Source organism: Cryptomeria japonica, chromosome 3 (genome assembly GCF_030272615.1).
Source record: "Cryptomeria japonica chromosome 3, Sugi_1.0, whole genome shotgun sequence".
NCBI lineage: Eukaryota > Viridiplantae > Streptophyta > Pinopsida > Cupressales > Cupressaceae > Cryptomeria > Cryptomeria japonica.
Genome location: NC_081407.1, coordinates 467,888,448 through 467,907,820, shown reverse-complemented (window position 1 = coordinate 467,907,820; position 19,373 = coordinate 467,888,448). Strand labels below are relative to the sequence as shown.

At 35.2% G+C, this 19,373-nt stretch overlaps 1 protein-coding gene across 2 annotated transcripts; it reads left to right on the top strand.

Moving 5' to 3' along the window:
- Positions 1-1,309: 1,309 nt before the first annotated feature.
- Positions 1,310-17,717, top strand: LOC131041367 (uncharacterized). Of its 2 annotated transcripts, none has more exons than XM_057974412.2 (21): positions 1,310-1,828; positions 4,360-5,569; positions 5,658-5,861; positions 6,003-6,107; positions 6,192-6,257; positions 6,349-6,513; positions 7,004-7,078; positions 7,195-7,349; positions 13,766-13,901; positions 13,982-14,051; positions 14,128-14,255; positions 14,402-14,458; positions 15,030-15,215; positions 15,396-15,488; positions 15,681-15,766; positions 15,855-15,921; positions 16,017-16,083; positions 16,174-16,310; positions 16,415-16,506; positions 16,759-16,825; positions 17,255-17,717. In XM_057974412.2, the coding sequence occupies exons 2-21, from the start codon at positions 4,370-4,372 to the stop codon at positions 17,423-17,425; spliced, it is 3,327 nt and encodes a 1,108-aa protein (XP_057830395.2). In that variant the 5' UTR covers positions 1,310-1,828; positions 4,360-4,369; the 3' UTR covers positions 17,426-17,717. The 2 variants fall into 2 exon arrangements, with proteins under 2 accessions (XP_057830395.2, XP_057830394.2); XM_057974411.2 differs by having other exon boundaries at positions 4,355-5,569.
- The last annotated feature ends 1,656 nt before the right edge of the window (positions 17,718-19,373 follow it).

Genomic DNA, 19,373 nt, shown 5'->3' with positions numbered 1-19,373 from the left:
ACAGGGTCTTAAAATCCTACAAACAATTAGAAAATATTTATTGTTTGTGTCTGAAGATAGAATTGTTGGCATAAATAATTAACTAAATTCATTGCATATTTACAGTGTCAAAAAATAGAACTATCATTTGATTTTACCTTACATTTTATATGCTAGTCTCATTTAGCAGGTAGTTTCAATCTACACATCTTGAGTTGCATTTAAAAATATTACAATTTAACTAATCTTTTTTTTTTAGATCGACCTCATAGCTCAATACAAGTTCCTTCAACCGCCCCATTTTTTAAGAGGAGGGGAACCTAGTTAAACATGAACTTCCTATTGATAACCGTTACATATTAGGATTGAAGTTAATCTTACCTTTTAATTTTGTTTGAATTCAATTTCAACCCATAAACATTTCTTGCTTGTTTTAACACTTATCTCCACTCTATTATTTAGCTTGAGTGGTATATTTTGTCATCACCATTATCTTATATTGTAATTATGCGAATACATCTACATATACTCCATCTTTTTGTACGTGCTTAAGATCTACAAGAGGAACATGTTAAACTACACGAATAAGCATTGCCATTACAATGCTTTTTCAATAGAGCCCATTCAAGCTTTGAAGTGATTCATCGTATCTTGAAGAAAAAAGTTGCAATGTGAAATTAACAAGTATAAGTTGTTTCTTTTAGAATAGAATACAAATCATATCTTGTAATCTAGTTTATGGCTAGCAAGAGTTTGTTTAATGTTAGGTTCTTGACAATAAGTAAAAACTTGATAAGGCCTTTGCCACTTCTCAATCTCTCCTACCACCTCCTAAAGATCTTCCTTCTTACTATCAATGCACTCATGATTCATAGGAATATTTAGCAACAAAGGAATTTGCATATTTTAGGGTTAGTTATTTTAAGATTAGACAAGACTTTTCTTTAAGTCTATGATTCTATTTTCGTAACAATAGATTATTTAAATAATTTGTTTAACTTGACGGTCTTCAGTGTTAAATTATTCAACTTGTTAGTTGTATGTCCACATCATTAAACCGTAGAGATGTTTTCAAATATGATTTAAATAAATGACTTAAACTTTTATATAGATCACATTAAATAAAAAATATTATTGATGCAGAAAATTTCAAAAACTAGATGTCCCAATAAACTACCATCCATTATGATTTTAAAACCTTATTTTTAACACCACCTAGAATATATTGTAACATCATATTTAAAATAATAATACTAAGATAAACTCAGAATGTAACATCATTTAAAAAAATATAAACTTGAGACCAATGAGCTTTTGAGATAAACTGCTATTAAATTTGAAGCATTTGAATTTGACGACAGGTTTTCTCCCCTGTTCTTCCAATAGCCCGCAAGAAATTCCGCGCGAAGAAAGTGGGTCACTGGCTTTCAGTCTCACTTTATCCCTTTTTTTCGGTTCCAGGGGCCCTCACCAATACAGACCCTTTTTACAATTACTTTCAGATAGAGATGTCTAAGATTTAATGATTTATAGCTGGGGCATTGACGGCCGAGGGGTTTCAGACAGCAAAATGGCGGGGAAAGTTTAGAAACAGAAACATACGATCATAATTAAGTACGCACATTCGAGTTTTATTTTTTTGTAATTTGGCGGGAACAAGGACTGGAACTTTATCTTGTGTAGAGGCGGGAGAGAAATGGGAGCAGCAGGGCCTACAAAGGAAGCTGCCGCCTTGCTTCACCTCTTCAAAATCCCCATGGAACTCTAGGGTTTAGACCTACTCTGTATCTTGGCGTTTCACAACATCTGCAAGCCCCGATTCTTGAATCGTTCCAGCAAATATCAGTAGGTGAGTTTTTACATGTGCGTGTTTTGTAGTTGTTGACTACCAACACTGAGAAAATTAAGCTTGTTACATCGGGCTTTGAACTTACGAGGTTTTAAACATTCTTCTTTACTTTTCTTGAACCTCTCATTCCCTTTGGCGTGATTAGGGACGATTTGTAATCTGTATGGCATGTTTAAGAAATTGCCCCTTTTTTAAGATTTTGACCAGGGGCAATTTTTAGTAATTGTAATCGTAGTTGGACTGTTTGGAAACATCAACTGTCCTTTTAGTATCGAAAATCATTTGGACGGTTGACATTAAGATTCCCAGTTTTTTAACCTCATGTCAACTTAAGATTAGGTGCCAAGCATTTTGATCATCATAAGAATTATCTGGGATTGACTTATCGGGGGCTTTGCTGCTTTGTTCATGTCAGCTGATACTATTTGTAACAATCTGATCTAGCTGTCATACAATTTTTCTACGTTCTGCTTTCATTTCAATCAACAAATAGGGAAACATTTGTAGGTCTGTATAACCAATTGTGCGTTTTCCAGTTTTTTCTTCTTTTTCGTTTGCGTTTATTGTGGTCGCTTTAAGATTCTCATGGAATTTCTGTTCACTTGACTTATTCTCGTTGATGCTAGTTGTTGTGCCGCCAGCGAGTATATTGACATCGATCTCCCGTTTCCAAAGTCTTTAACAGCTTTTATATTATAGTGTTGGTTGGTAGGATCCTGTGATTTGGCAAACGATTTTGTCCGATTCAGATGTTTCATCTTTTATCTCGATCAAAGTTGATCTGATTTTTCATTATTATTGAGAAAGTACCTGTGCGCATTTTGGTTAAAATCAACCCTTCAGGCTCATAAAGAATTTAATTGCATGATTCTTCCTCGTTGTGGGATTAAATTGAGTGAACGACTGGTCTTTTTTACATTTTAATCTTTCTTTGGAAACGCAAATATTCTTATAAGCACCATTACGCTGCTATAAGATTTCTTTTTATCCCTTTCCCCTTTTTCGCTTATATTATACAGAATGGTTTCTGCAAGGCTCTTATTTTGGTGGATTCATCTTTTGTATTTGTGCAGCCAATCATAAATACTTAAGTCCTCAGCAAGCACCACAAGTACATTCATCCCATACTCATTTTTGGCTTTATTATTTTACTCTTTCTCAAATTTAGTTGACATATTTAGATTGCTACCAAGAAATTAGAATTATTAGACTTGCACCTTGAATGCATGGACCTTTAATGCTTGTTGAATTGATTCAGTGCAGCACATTGTTTGTCATACTCACTTTTTTACTCTGTCCACGTTAACTATCTTTCTGCTGAACATGTTATCAATATGTATCAGTTAGATTCTTTATGTATTATGTTTGTCAGTTTGTTTTGTGAATCTAACATCACTATGCTGCTTCTTTTTGCTGATTGCACCCATTGATAAATAAATGTCATTTCTTGTCATATTATTTTTCAGAGTTTTTGAGCAACTGTAATGTTTTGTCAGGAATGGAGGAATATTTTTGTATTTGTTAGCTACTTCAATTGTCTTCTGGAAGTTCATTTATTTGTTCAACCTTTGATTTTTGTTCATTTCATTACGAATCATGAACAAAACTCCCTTCTTACAAGTCTTCCCCTGGTCTCCCCTGCATTTTGGGGCACTATCCCAGATGTTCGGAGAATGTTGATTCCCCTTGCATGTTTGTATAACTTTCCTAGGGTATTTCAGAAACTCTTTGAGGTTATGAGATCATTTCCTCTCTTAGAGGGTTAAGTAAGCAGTCGGCATACTGATGTCACTGGAACATTATTTGAAATTTTGAAGTTTGAACAACAACAATATCTGTGATATTAGACAATAAGCATTCAATATTGATCACTGAAAATTAAATTTGAAAATTGGGAATACGGAAGTACAAAATTGTATTCACTGTCCGCAAAATCTGTGAAAATATTTTATCATCCTAAAAATGTGTATCCCTTCCCTGGAAAAGCTTCCTGTCATATGCCTTTTTTTGAATCATTTTCCATGATTGTTAATTTAGTTGGGGTTTCATTTAAATCTTTAGTTATGTCTAAGGTATTTATAAGTCATTGCTGACATTTATAAATTCAGTTAGGAGTAATTTGAAACTAAACTGACCATGGTGAGGCTTTGTTCAGGCTCTCATCATCTTCATGTCGCTGCATTTTTTCTTTGCAAAAGAAGATAACTGCCCCCACTTGACAAGAGAGATGTGTATTCTGATTTTGATGGATGTTCTAAACAACATATCTCCTTTGTACTGATTTCTTGTGTTGCTTTTTGTGAGAAATATATGAATATGTATTTGACATTTTTTTATTTTGTTCAATTTTGTTATTGTGGCATGCAATCATTCTAATTCCCTTTAATATGAATATAATACAAATAACTCTGATTGTAGCATTTCTTTATAGGCCAGGCAAATTGAGAAGCCTGTCTACCTATGTATTGATTTTAGTAACATTAATTTAAATGCTTATATTACTATTTGACTTGTTGGTTCTACTAGAGAAGACCTGCGATCATGGAACCATTAGATGCAAAGATTTCAATCCTCTTGGGTCCAGATGCAGCCCCATTTGAGGCTCTAATTGAACATTTGATGAGTGCTGGAAATGAATCTCGTGGTCAAGCTGAGGAACTTTTCAATGCTTGCAAGCAGTTGCATCCTGAAACGCTGATGCTAAAGTTAGTGCATATACTACAATATAGTTGCCAACCTAGTTTAAGATCCATGGCTGCTGTGCTGTTCCGTAAACAAATTGGTTTGTGGTCAAAGCTTGACGAACGCTCTCGCCATGTAGTGAAGGAGCAAATGTTAATCTGTTTGCAGAGGGAGGAAATTAAAAGTGTGTCGAGGAAGCTATGTGATACTGTAGCTGAGCTAGCAACAAGCATTTCGGAAGAAGATGAATGGCCTGAATTGCTTTCCTTCCTCTTTCAATGCGTAAATTCTGAAGTTCTGCACCTAAAAGAGATTGCACTTCTTGTTCTTGGACAGCTTGCACAGTACATGAGCTCTCAGCTCTATCGTCATCTCTCAGTACTCCATGGTATTTTTCAACAAACTCTTTCACCAAGCATGCCTGGTGACGTGCGACTGGCAGCACTTCGTGCAATTGCTAGTTTTGTACAATCACTAGAATCTTCGCAAGACAGAGAAGTATTCCAGGATTTATTGCCAGGAATGATGGAGACGTTGACTAGAGCTCTTGAGCTTCAAGAGGAGGCTATTGCACAAGAGGCACTTGAAATGCTTATAGAAGTGGCGGGAACAGCACCACAGTTTCTTCGAAAGCAGCTACCAGAGGTTGTAAGCAGCATGCTTCAGATAGCTGAGGCTGAGAGTCTTGAAGATGGGATTCGCCATTTGGCACTTGAGTTTTTAATTACTCTTTCCGAGGCTAGAGAGCGTGCTCCTGGAATGATGAGAAAACTCCCCCAGTTTATTGCAAAACTGTTTGCCATATTGGTTAAATTGTTGCTTGATATAGAAGATGCTGCTGCTTGGCATACAGCAGAAATTGAGAATGAAGATGCTGGGTGGACTAGTAATTATGAGGTAGGACTGGAGTGCTTGGACCGCCTTGCAAATTCACTTGGTGGTAATACTATTGTGCCTGTAGCTTCAGAGTTACTACCTTCTTATATATCTGACAATGATTGGAGGAAACGGCATGCTGCACTAATTACTCTTGCACAGATTGCTGAAGGTTGTGATAAGGTCAGATTGCTTATAATTGACAAAAATTCATAGTATTTTATATTCAAGTTCATCTCTAAAATGAGTTTTTGGCTTTCCTTGGATACAGGCTATGAGTAAAAACCTTGAGCCTATAGTAAACATGGTATTGAATTCATTCAGAGATCCTCATCCCCGTGTCCGATGGGCATCCATCAATGCTCTAGGGCAGCTTGCTACTGACTTGAATCCGGATTTGCAAGAGCAGTTTCACCAACAAGTAATTCTTGCCCTTGTAGGTGCTATGGGTGATATTCAAAACCCTCGTGTTCAGGTGGGTTTTTAACCTTTTTTCAATGGGATTCTTTATCTGGGGTTTTTCTACTCTAAATCAATGTTGGTTATGTGCCTGATGTGATGGATATATCTTCTTGTTGATGCATCACTTTTTTCTGAATCAATGCAAAATTTTTAGGCACATGCAGCAGCGGCAGTTTTAAATTTCTGTGAAGGTTGTACACCTGAGATTTTGACACCATATCTTGATGGTATTGTGGCCAATTTGCTTGTCCTTCTTCAGGTACATGATGTGGGATCAGTCATAGTTAATAAAGTTAGATCCCTTAAAATGAATTGTTGAAATTAATTATCTTTGTAATTGCAGAATGGAAAACATATGGTACAGGAAGGGGCTTTGACTGCTTTGGCATCAGTTGCAGATTGTGCACAGGTGTTTTTTGGTTTTTTTAGTTTATTGGAAGAACTGCATTGGGGTGCTTTGTCTCTACTATTTCACTGATCATTGTATTTGGATTACACAGTCTAGTTTCCAGGTGTACTATGATACTGTGATGCCGTATTTAAAAACCATCCTGCTTAATGCTACTGACAAGTCAAACCGAATGCTGCGTGCCAAATCAATGGAATGTATAAGCCTTGTTGGCATGGCAGTTGGTAAGGAGAAGTTCGGTCAGGATGCTAAGCAGGTACCCTGTGAACCTATACACATTTTTTGTTCAGTTTTTTTAAGTCATATGTATATGAATAACATAATACGAGGCTTAGTTGTGACACTTTGTAAGATTTCTCAGTGTAAATTGTGGATGCTGGGCAGTAAAGTCATTTATGAAATTTATTATTAATATTATTTGCTCTAACACGTTGTAAGATTTCTCAGTGTAAATTGTGAATGTTGGACAGTAAAGTCATTTATGAAATTTATTATTAATATTATTTGCTCTATCATCTGAAATAAGATGAAATGGTTGTGTTGTGCAATCCTTGCACTTCTGAATGAAAACTGAGCTTACATGGACAGTTGCTATTTATTCTGTAGTTAAACTGCTATCATGCATAATTGTGATTATGCTGATTGTAACTTGGTATACTAGAATGTAATGGATCTAAGATGCCTGAAAAGAACTATTGGGCAATATCATGAGTGATTGACAACTTGTATTTTTTTTGTAATGTTAGGTTATGGAGGTGCTAATGAATCTCCAGAGGGCACCTATGGAGGATGATGACCCAACAATTAGTTACATGCTTCAGGTGAATGTACTGAAATTTAACAAAAAATGCCCAATTGGTCTGCTTCATTTTGCTGTAAAATTTAATTTAGTTGTTTGACGGGACTGAAATCAGTGATCTTTTGTAACATTTATCAGGCATGGGCTCGCCTTTGTAAGTGTCTTGGTCAGGAATTCTTACCATACATGAGCATTGTTATGCCACCTCTTCTTAACTCAGCTCAAATCAAACCAGATGTCACCATTACTGATGCTGATGATCCTATAGATGAAATTGATTCTGATGATGACAGGTATATATAGTGGGGTCCTTTTTCCATTAATGTCTTCTAAAATTTCTGTTATTAAAATTGATATGCTTTTTTGTTGTTGAGAAATTTGAATTAGTTATTCAATTGGCAGTAGGCCTCTGGTCAAGTTTTGACTTACTGTAGTGATTTTCTCATTCCCAAGTTTTATCTAGATTGGCAGGGCTTTTTTCCCTTATAAAAGAATTTTGTAGCTGCTTAGGACCAGAATAAAAAAACGCCTTTGGTCAAGTTTTGACTTAATGTAGTGATTTGCTCATTCCCAAGTTTTATCTAAGATTGGCAGGGCTTTTTTCCCTTATAAAAGAATTTTGTAGCTGCTTAGGACCAGAATAAAAAAAATGCGTCAAGTTTTCCTAGATTATATATATATAATTTGTTCACTTCCCAAGTATTATCTAGATTGTCAGGACTTTTACCCACCAATAAAGAAGGTTACTCATGGAAGATCCCTGGATCTATATTTACATGCTTATATATGAGTTAAAGGTGTGTTTCACCATAAAACCAATAATTTAGTATGAGAAACTATCATATTGATTGCTTGTTTTTGTTCCATGAAGTTCTTTGCAGAGAACTTAAAAAGACATGCATAAATCTGAAATTAGAGAAATCATAAGTAGTTTTTTCCTCACTCATAGATTAAAAAACAAGTGCAATGCTCATCATAGTGTCATATGATTATAAATTACAAATGTACATTAGTTCTGACCAAAGCTCTAAGTGGTTTGTGGATGCCCTTGAATTTGATTGTAATGATTCTTGATGAGGAACAGTATCATCCTCATGCTAATCTTGCACCAATGAAGCCTTGTTGATACCTCACCTTCTATCTTCTTATGTGCTGCTATCTTTGGTGCCCATTCTATTGCCTTCCTCTCAAAATAAATCATGTCATTGGAAAACATGGACTCAACATCATCGGCAATCCAATCTGAATATGGATCAGTGCTATCTAAGTCAATCACTTCATGACTCCAAGCCCTCCACCCTAGCGGTATGTAAACGAAGGTTGTAAATTGTAATGTACAAACAAGGTTGTTCAGGCATTTTTTTGAGTCAACTTGTTGCACTTCTTATGAATGTCCTCAAACACGAAACACAATCACTGCTAGAAGTGCTGCAAGGCAAAGTGTTTTTGGTGCAAAAACATGAAGGAGAAAATGCAAAAGATGGGGTTTTGGGTTTTTTGCTGTTGATTGTCATTATGTGCGGGTAGCTGAGTTTTTGGCTCAGACTTTACGAGTTTGGCAAGTTTTCTAGTAAGTTGCTTGCCAAAAATTAGTTGGACCCATTTGCCCATTTAGGTGCTTGCAAGTGACTCACCACATTTTTGTACTATGATGCATAGATGGCACACTCGCCGAAAACTCGGTGAGTGACAAAAACTCGCCGAGTTTTTGGACCTGGCGAGTAGTAATGACTTCTACTCGCTAGGAAAACTCGCCGAGTTTTTGCCAAAAACTCGGCGAGTTTTAAAGAAAAACTCGCCTGGGTTAGCATAATAGCAGAAAACGGCCAAAAATACATACATTTTTTGTTTTTCTATATGGTTTTGGGCTGAGAAGGGGGAAACTCACTTGGAAGAGCCATGCTGAGAGCCCACTATGCCCTCAAGTAATCGCCGAGTTTTTTGGTCTGTCCGTCAGGATTCCATATAACATTTAAGTATAAGTGACATTTCCTTATATCTTTCTTCTTTCTTATACTTTAAGTTATATTCCATATATACTGTCAGGATGTTTGAGAGTGGTTTCAGACCTCCAGGAGTTATAATGTAAAATCTAGTTTTTGGAGGATTCTTCAATTTTCCAGACTTAGTCAAATTTCAGGATCCTTCGGCGATGCCCCTTGACCCCAACTTGGGGGCGCTGCCCCCAAACCCCTGTCGAAAAATATAGGGGGAAACTACGTTGATGGAAGTAGGGAAAATTTAACCTCCGAGTTTGATTAGGCTCCATATAACAACATAATTAGCATTGAAGAAATCCTGGTATTATACATTTTAGAGTTGAAAGTTTGAAACTATGAGTATGAATGATGAAATTTCAAATATGATGAAAGTTTGAAAGTAGTTTTAGCTAGAGCTGGGAAGAGGAAGTTGTATTTACTTTTGGTTTTACAAAAACTATTTACTATTTTGCTTCCAGCCATCCTCATTTCTCATGAGGATGCGATTTTGTAGACACTTTGCATTTAAATATATCTAGAATCAGCTTGTTTCTTTTGTGTTATCATTTATTGACTCATTGGATGCATCTTCTCATTAAATTTTGCAAAAAAAATGCATTTTTTATTAAAATTAAGCGTGTTTTTACGTTGCCGAGTTTTTCCGAGTTTTTCCAGAGTTTTCGCCAAGTTTTTTTCTCAGGGGCTTGGCGAGTCGAGCCGAGTCGCGAGTAGTTCAACTATGCTATGATGACACCACTTGTTGGATTTTTTTTATATTTGGGCAATATTTTATGTCTCTCACAACTTTAGTTTTAGGCATTGGGGCTATTATAGTGCAGCAACTTTAAGACATGGAATTTCTGTGGGAAGTTTCACTGGGTGGAGTATTTTCATCTTAGGTCACCAACACAATGATTATTTTCCATAAGTAGTAATTACATTACCAACCTTTCACTCAGGCTCTGCTAATCTTCACAAGATAAGGGGAGGATCCAAAAGGCATGCTAAGACCTCTAAACATTTGTTAGTAGGGGAGGAACGGTGAATAGAATCCCACCGCTTCGGGATTTTCATCAATGTTCCATGGGTCTTGGAACAAGAGGATGGGTTTTAGGGACAGCAATTTGCCCCCCAAAATTCAGGGCAGGGACATGGGGATGGTAGCTAAAATAATATATAATATTTGGAAAATTAATTCTGGAAAATACTAAATAGTAAAAGAAATTACAATTTATCAATATATAAGAAAATCAAGTTGCAATAAATAATTTGTAAATATATAATAATTAATTTATATAGATACTAAATATAGTAATTTGCATTTTTAATACATTATAGAAATATATAATTAATTAATGTGTAAATATATTTATTAAATGAATTAATATAACAAATATAAAAATCAAACTTCAAGTGATTGATTACAATAGTGAGTTGAAATTAAAGGTTAAAATAAATAAATCTTATAGATATATATATATTTTAGTATATTATGTATGTATATAATTAATTAATATGTAAAATATATATTTATTGAATTAAATAATAAATAATAAATATAATAGAAAACCTGGAAGTGATTGTTTCTACTTTCTAATATCTAGTTGAACTTAATGATTAAAACAAACAAACAAACAAACAAATAAATGAATAAATCAATCAATTGATACTATTTAATAATTTATTAATTTGAATATGTTTTTGATTTTTAATTTTTTTTTAGTGTATGGATTACATAGAAGTGGTTTTGTAACATGCAATATGGGGTTTGGAGGTGAGGGCTTTGCAGTTGAAGAGGTGGAATATCATCATTCTTTTTATTTATCTTCTCTATAATTATTTGCTTGCCTCCCTGAAAATTGAAATGAGGTTTTGAAAATTTGCAAGCATTATTGAAAAGACAATTTATAGAGCATAATTGCAATTTCAATAAATCTGTTTTTGTTTGCAATGGCACAGAGAACATCCCTGCAGAGGGGAATGATCCCAATAATGTCTGGGGATAGCCCTCCTTGTAGGTGGGTGCAGGACGATAGGGGGACTTTCCCCATTTCATTGTCTTTGGGATGCCCCCACTTTGGGTTTGCAAGGAACACTGATCTCCACCCAAGTATTTTTTCTCTTGCAAAGCTTTTGGGTGAGGAATGCCTTTCAAATTTCATCTTGCAACTATTATAAATGTGAGATTATCACCATGCAACATTTGCTAGTTGTAATTGATGTGGGTTTCTGTAGTGCAGTATTATTTAGGTGTTATATCTTCGTGCGATTTAGTGCTAGAGTATTTCGTTCCTCAGGTGATTACCATGATGTTTATCCATGAGTAGTGATTATCTTGTTAACCTTTCACTCATGAATATTGCTAATATTCACTTTAGAAGGGGACTCAGAGTATACAAGCTCTTCTAAGCCAAGTATTTGGGAGGAAGAATCTTGAATTTATTTCATCGCTTGGGATTTTTGCTGTCTAGTCTCTTTTCCCTTGGCACAGCTTTTGGGTGAGGGTGTCTTATGAGTCTTTTGAGTCTCATGATAATTTTCAGCTTTTTTTTGTTTTTAGGGATGTATTGGCCTAGTTAATAGGGCCACAAAGGGGGCCCCTATCTCCAATGGAAATACAATTCAAACCAGCGACCACGGAGCCTGAGCAGGGGCGCAGAGCTCATGAGCTCACTAGCCCCATGAAGGTTTCAATCCTAGTGGCTGCCATAACAGTGCCATGTCTTAACCGACAAACCATGTCCCTAACGACAATTTTCATCAAACCCTCACATATGTTACAAATATTCTTAAGATAAGGGGACCCCCAAAACATACAAGCACCTCTTATTATTTATTAATGGGAGGAGTGGTGAATATTTCCATGCTTTGGGCTTCTCATCCTGTAGCTTCTTTTCCCTTTGGCAAAGTCTTTGGGTAATGTTGTGCTTTATGAGCTTTCCTTGTCTCACAATCATCATCAATTTGAAATTATCACAACTTAATATCTATTATGTTTTAAGTAATGGAGCTTTTATAACGCAGAATTATTTTTCAGTTGTATTTGTTGTGTGATACTCACTTCATGTAGAGCTTTCATATTTTAGTCATCACTATGTTGACTTTTCCATGAGATGGTCATTTATCTAAATGGCCTTTTACACATATTGCTAATATTAATAAGAAAAAGGAATCTACAAGGTGCACACATGCCTAAGCATTTGGTAGTAGGGGGAGGAATGTTGAATATATTCCGCCACTTCAAAATTTTCTTCACTTTAAGCATCTTACACCATTGGCATAGCTCTTGGGTGAGGGTGTGCCTTAGAAGTTCTCCTTGTCTCACAATTATAATTTATTGTCAATGTGGGATTATCACAAAACTCAGTGTTTGCTACTTGTAAGCATTTGGGGAATAATGTATAATTGTTGTTTTTCCACTACATGGAGTTCTATCATACTCAAGTCATCACCACAATGACTATTTTCTATGAGTATTCATTACCTTAATGACCTTTTGCTTATGTATATTGCTAATGCTCACAAGAGAAGGGGATTTACATTGTATGGAAACACCTCTAAGCTCTTGTTATCAGGGGGAGAATGTGGAATGCAAACACCTCTGAGCAAGTTTGTATTTTACAAGTCTTCCTTGTCTTGTGATTTTTATCAACCTGTTCTTATCACAACCCAACATTTGCTGGTGGAAGTAGTGAAAATCCACAAATATACAATATCAGAACTTTAGTTTTATTCCTAAACATAATCTTTGTTGATTATATGATATTAAAATCAAGAAGCTGGATTAACTTTGGCTCTAGCATTTGCATATGTACCTTTTTCAGAATACTAAGACGGAGAACCAGCTACACATCTCTGAAGTCAGTCGAACCTTAATAGAATTTTATAGCCATCAGAATCAAATCAGTTCAGATGTTTCCAAGAAAACAAGCTGAAGTTGTGCACCCATACATTCCCATAAAACATCTTGATATACATTCTTTTTGCCTCAAGCTTTGCATTTTGGTATGTCTTCTTTGCGGACTTGATAGAAAAATTATATTCTAAAATGCTAGAGATTTGCTGAGAGAAGGATGGAAATGCACCAGTGCACATAATAAAATAAAATGCTTTTCATAAATAGAGGGACATGTATTACAATGTTGTGATTCTTAATTTTAGGACATTACATGTCAATCATAGAGTTTGAGTTTGGTAGAACTAATCTTTATCATGATATCTATAGAAGCTTCTTGGCTTACTTGGTGCCTTTTGTTTAAAAAGTTCACAGGGATTTACATGATCCAGATGCCAAAGCTTTCAACTTTGATAAGTAAGAAGACATTCAATTAGATGTTAATTTCTATGATCAAATATGATAGGCTGTTTCATAACCATATACCACCGCATCTCTCACATATTATATTGATTGTTGATCCTGTGTACTGAAGGATATATGTCTCTTTTAGCTTGGAATTCTTTTTCTTGTTTAGTAAGTTCAATCTCGTTTAATTTATGGATGTTGCGTATCACAACCTAGCATCTAAGAAATGATTGTCTTTTGAAAATGTAAATTTTATTTTTAATGAATTGGCAAAGAATACTGGGTGTCATATTGAATGGCAGATTGATTATGTACTTTTGAAGACATGGAAGGGAAAAGTAGATTTATGCCATTTTATTTCAATGTTCTCAAGCTTTGTTCTTTTAGTAAAAATCTTTTCTGCTTGCTGATTTTTATTTACCTTCAGCATGGAGACCATCACTATTGGGGACAAAAGAATAGGCATCCGAACAAGTGTATTAGAAGAAAAGGCTACAGCATGTAACATGCTTTGCTGTTATGCTGATGAACTGAAGGAAGGATTTTATCCATGGGTTGATCAGGTATGTGAGTTGTAATAGTCTGATTTTTGCTGGATGATAGTGTTGTTTTGTTAACCCTCGTAATTGGATTGTGATTACAGGTTGTGCAGATTCTTGTTCCACTATTGAAGTTCTATTTCCATGAGGAAGTTCGGAAGGCTGCTATTTCAGGTAGTTTTAGACATTTCTTGGACCAAGAGGTTCTAAGTTTGATGTGAACATTTACCAACTAATTTTGTTTATGCAGCTATGCCAGAGCTGCTCCAAGCTGGAAAATTGGCTGTGGATAAAGGACAGGCACAGGGTCGTGATGAGTCTTATGTTAAGCAACTTTCAGATTACATTATTTTGTCCCTCGTTGAAGCATTAAATAAGGTCTTAAAAGTCTTCCTTAATCCTATTTACTGTTTCTATTTTATTTGTAATTTGTGGTCAACATTTTGGCATGCAGTTTTGATGGCTCATATGTATGGTTTCATGCTTCATTTTGTTAGTTCTAACGGAATTACACCCTGTACCAGGAACCAGAGACAGAGATCATTGTGAATATGTTATGCTCTTTAAATGAATGCATTCAGGTGATTGCCTAAAATTAAGAATTTTTTTTTGGTGATAGTCAGAGTTCAGTTTATTTCAATTGGTTATATTTATAATTTTGTCTTAATGTAAAAGTTTTATTTTATTTTGAAATTTGCCCACATGCCCCTGGTTTCAGCCTTTATCATGAGGCAAAGCTAGCACGTGTATGGTTCAAATGTCTCATTTCCCTTAATTTTGTGCAAGGTTTGCAGATGCTTTGCTATATTTTACTGGGTCAGTCAAGTGTTCTATTCTTAGAATAACTGGGAGTTAGCTGCCTTGGGCATTGTTTTAGGTTACTTTGGTCCCTCTTCCGTGATCTTATGATTTGCAGTATAGGGGATTTCCAGACAACTGAATTAAGCAGGAAAACAGAGCATATTGAATTTAGTTTTTAACTGCATTGTTACTTCAAAAAATAAAAATCTGTTGGCAGTGTTTCTCCTTTTTGAAACCAATAGACACAATTTATATTTCAATAATTAATCGATTTTACATATGGCTTGAGGCTATGGATTGATTACATCCAATTGTAGATTTCTTTTTTCATTTGTATTTGTTGAAATACAGATATCAGGCTTGCTTCTTGAGCCAGAATGGATTAAAAAAATGGTTGATCAGTTCAAGCAAGTCATTACAGCTAGCACAAGCAGAAAAGGAGAGCGCACCATAAGATCAAAATCTGAGGATTTTGATGCGGAGGAGAGGGATCTGTTGCAAGAAGAAAATTCAGAGGAGGAAGAGGTTTTCGATCAAGTAATGGACCATATATTTTAGGGCCAGCTATTATAGTTGGACACTAATTTTCTCTAGTAAATGGTAGTATTTAATTCTTGTTAGGAATGAAGTTCTCTGATGAATGTGAAGCTTTTGTTGCTTAGCATATTTAAAAGTTATCCAGTCTATTGCATCAGCTGACCTACAGTGGTTATTCAGATTGGGGAATGCCTTGGAACACTCTTAAAACTGTTCAAGTCACTGATCTTACCCTATTTTGATGAGCTTGTTTCTTTCATCACCCCAATGCTGGTATGTTTCAAATATTCATGGTGATACAATTTGGCTCAGTTTTTTATATAAGTACTAGGTCAGCAACTTTTCTGTTCATAATTTATGCAGGGAATAGTACAATTGCTATCCTGAAGCGTGCAATTTGATAACTATAAAAGTTGAATAGTCAAATTCTTCTTCCATATTCATCCTACTATGCTTCTTGTGCAGGGAAAGGATCGGACACCAGAAGAGAGACGAGTAGCAATCTGCATTTTTGATAATGTGGCAGCAGAGTGTGGTGTTGCTGCTACAAAGTATTTTGCTAAATAACTGCTTATGTCCTGGGGTGTTTCTTTTGCCTTTTTTCTAGCATGAATCTTAAGTCTTTTGCTGTTCTGACAGGTACTATGACACATTTTTGCCATTCCTTTTAGAAGCTTGCTCAGATGAAGATGCTGATGTGCGGCAGGTGCAATATGTTATTCCACTTCTTTATTTGGATATCTGGGTGGAATCTATTTATTCTTTTACAATGTGCTTTTGAACAAATGTACTCTTTTACAGGCGGCAGTATATGGAATTGGAGTTTGTGCCAAACATGGAGGTGCAAAAATGAAACCGTTGGTTGAAGGTATTGTTATATCGTATAATATCTGCTTATGGACTTTTAGCCTTATCTGGCTTGAATATTTAATGATTTTGTTAGGTGTGGTCCTTGCAGTATCATTATCAAAGTTGAATGATGTGATTAGTCATCCATCAGCTTTTCTCTCTGACAATAGAATAGCTACTGACAATGCAATCTCAGCCCTTGGCAAGATATGTGAATATCAGAGAGACTTTATTGATGCATCACAGGTAATTGAAATCTAAAATATTGATGCAAGGTAGCAGGTTTGTTATTGTAGAGATTACTACCTGGATAAATTTTGAAATTATCCAATTGACTTTCTGTGACGTAGGTTGTTCCAGCCTGGTTGAGTTGTCTACCTATTAAGAACGACATAATTGAAGCAAAAGTCTTACATGAGCTTTTTTGCTCCATGGTAGAGAGGTATGCATAATAAAAATCGAACTATATTCTCTGGATTAGCTTGGGGGCTGTGGCTCAGTGGTAAGTCCTTGGGAGTTTACTGCTGGCTCAGGTTCAAGTCAACCTGATTCCCCAATATGGCACCTCTTTTTTAGTATGTCCAGCTTAAAAAAGATATTATTCTATAGGTTATCCACAACATAAAAAATATATTATTCTATAGATTATTTTATTCCCCTGTTTTTCTATGAATAGTTTAAGCATGTATTGCAGGTCTGATCCTCAACTACTTGGCCCAGGCAACCAACATTTGCCAAAGATTATTTCTGTGTTTGCTGAGGTTCGCTTTCAGAGCATAATTTTTTTTATTCAATAAAGTATTTCAGATCACGATTGCATATTGCATTGTAAGATCTCTTTAAAGTGACTCTTGATCTTGTAAAAGTCTGTCATTCATTGAAAAGGCCTGGGAAGATTGTATTATGAAGCTAGAATTGAGATTCCGATTTACGAAGAAGCTATCAATCTCATTTCAAAATCGAAACTATAAATTTAACTTTAGATAGATCAAAATCAGTAGAAATCATTTGACGTATATATAGGTTTTATTATGGGTTTAGTTACAATGAACGTGAATTCTAAACTAGTTTAATTTTAAGAAACATAAATGATAGTATTCACATTTTAAATCTGAAATTGTTTTCTTTTGAGATGTAAATAATATTGTACCGGTTGAGACATGTAACAGTACCAATCCATTTTGGTGCAGATTTTGTGTTCTGGTGCAGATCTGGCATCGGAAGAAACCATTTCTAGAATTGTACAGCTTGTAAGGCAGCTTCAGCAAACCATGCCACCACCTGCTCTCACATCAACATGGTCTGCTTTACAGCCCCAGCAGCAAGCAGTGCTAAATTCTATTTTGTCCTCACAATCTTGATAAATGTTCTTTTGGCTTGACATGGTGCTGTAATTGGTTTGTCGAGTTCTTTGTTGCCTGCCCATTTATTTGTTGTGTAAAATAATTTCCCGTTCCAGTAGGTTTCATTTATTTTGTGATTATATCCAAATAATTGATTGACAAGCAGCCTTGTCTTGCCAATTGATAAAGCTTCAGTCTCTAAAGGGTATATGTTTCAGTCAAATGTATGTATTGTGTAGTCTTGGAGAGCTTTTGGCACTTGGGCTGAGGTTCAGTAGCGTGTTCAATAAAGATAGTTTCTAATTTTGAATGCCGATCTCATTGTGTTTGGATGGAAGGCTCTTTTCTTCCATGTTTGATCAATTTTTGAAGTTTGTGGAATTGATGTTACATTAGATGTGTGAGCTATGAATTCTTCAATCTTACATTTAAAAGTGCATCTTACTGAGGCCAGGATTCTTATGCGTTTCAACGACATGTTTGCATATGATTTTTACATTGCTTGACAAAAAGAAGTCCTGGGTTACATGGTGTGATATGGAACACAATTTTCATTAATTATTACAAGGGCCTTGCAATATAACAAAACAGCTGCTGAAAATGGAAAGTTGAGAGTAGTGTTTGGCTGAAACTCGAAGAATGGAGGGTTGAATATCCCTTCTTGAGGCTTTGTGCCTATCACATTTTTCAGTGTTTTGAGTTTATTGAGATAACACCTCATACTTTAATGTCTAGACAAGCCAGTGTTTCTCAGAGATTTGGGGATAGTCGGGGGAAGGCTATTAAAATATTGCATGAAAAGTAATATTTAAACAGTACCATTTCAAAAAAACCAACTTAAACTAACAAAAATCCTTGATCCAACATTAAACTATATGATCATAATAATTACCATGACAAACATAAATTGCGGAATTTACAATGATGATTGATTTAGCGACTCGTCAATTTGCAAAGTTTATTTTATCAAGTTAAAAAGAACACACTAAGTTTCAAATTGAGAATAAAAACCAGATGCCAATATAATCGAGAAACAGCATCGCTAGTTAGAGTCAATCAATAGATGGAGCAGTGATTTTCTTCCCATCACTCAATATTGTTACTAATTTGGCTATAGCAATGGATCTCGAATCAAATTTGGTTGCACACGCTGCCACTTATCAATTTGTCTCGCAAAGTTTAGCAATTGGAGTTATCAGACGCAAATGCTATTGAATTGCTCTTCATCACTTGAATTGTTTAGGCTCATTCAGCTCTTTCTATTGTTCCGCAATGATCTTTTTAAAATAATTTGGTTCTCATCAATTTATCTTGATTCATTGGGTTCCACATATTCTTTTGGTGCCAAACTCTTATATTTATTTGTTTTGTGATCGATAAGACAAAAGGCATTGTCATCAAGTTTCTTCACTTTCATATTAAGTACTTTTTAAAAGTAGTGTCAATGAAGCAATATGTAGACTGTTTTTTCTGAAATAGAGAAACCAGAAACTAACAAAAAGAGGTGTAATGCCAAGTATACTTAGCAATGATGCCTGTATAATTGCCACGGGCTAGTACTCGAGTGACATTATTTGGCTATCAAGCTAAATTTTGTATTCACGAGTTCAACAATTTTTATGGGTTTGGTTTAGATTATTGGAGCTTTCTCAATATTGTGTCTTTTTAGACTTCATGAACTCTTTGATTATTGTCATTGTAATGGTGAAAATTAGGGTTTCACCAATTTAGGTAACAAAACAACTAATTTTATTTAAGAGGCCAATACATTGAAAGAGGGATGGACCTAATGGATCTAGGTTTAAACCTAATGGGAAAAAGTCTGAAATTTTGATTAGGTTCAGTTGGTTTGTTTGCCTCTCTTTCTAAGATGAATTGTGAAAATGTTGAAATTGGGGTAAAATAGGTGATTATTGAATTGATTGCGCGTAGAAATAGTGTGCTAGAGTTGTTGTATGGAGACTCC

Bases quoted from the DNA above. Each gene is read 5' to 3' on its own strand.
- LOC131041367 (XM_057974412.2), top strand. From the start codon at position 4,370: ATGGAACCATTAGATGCAAAGATTTCAATCCTCTTGGGTCCAGATGCA. The intron at 6,108-6,191 runs GTACATGATGTG...TTGTAATTGCAG, and splicing joins ATTTGCTTGTCCTTCTTCAG to AATGGAAAACATATGGTACA. The intron at 13,902-13,981 runs GTATGTGAGTTG...TTGTGATTACAG, and splicing joins TTTATCCATGGGTTGATCAG to GTTGTGCAGATTCTTGTTCC.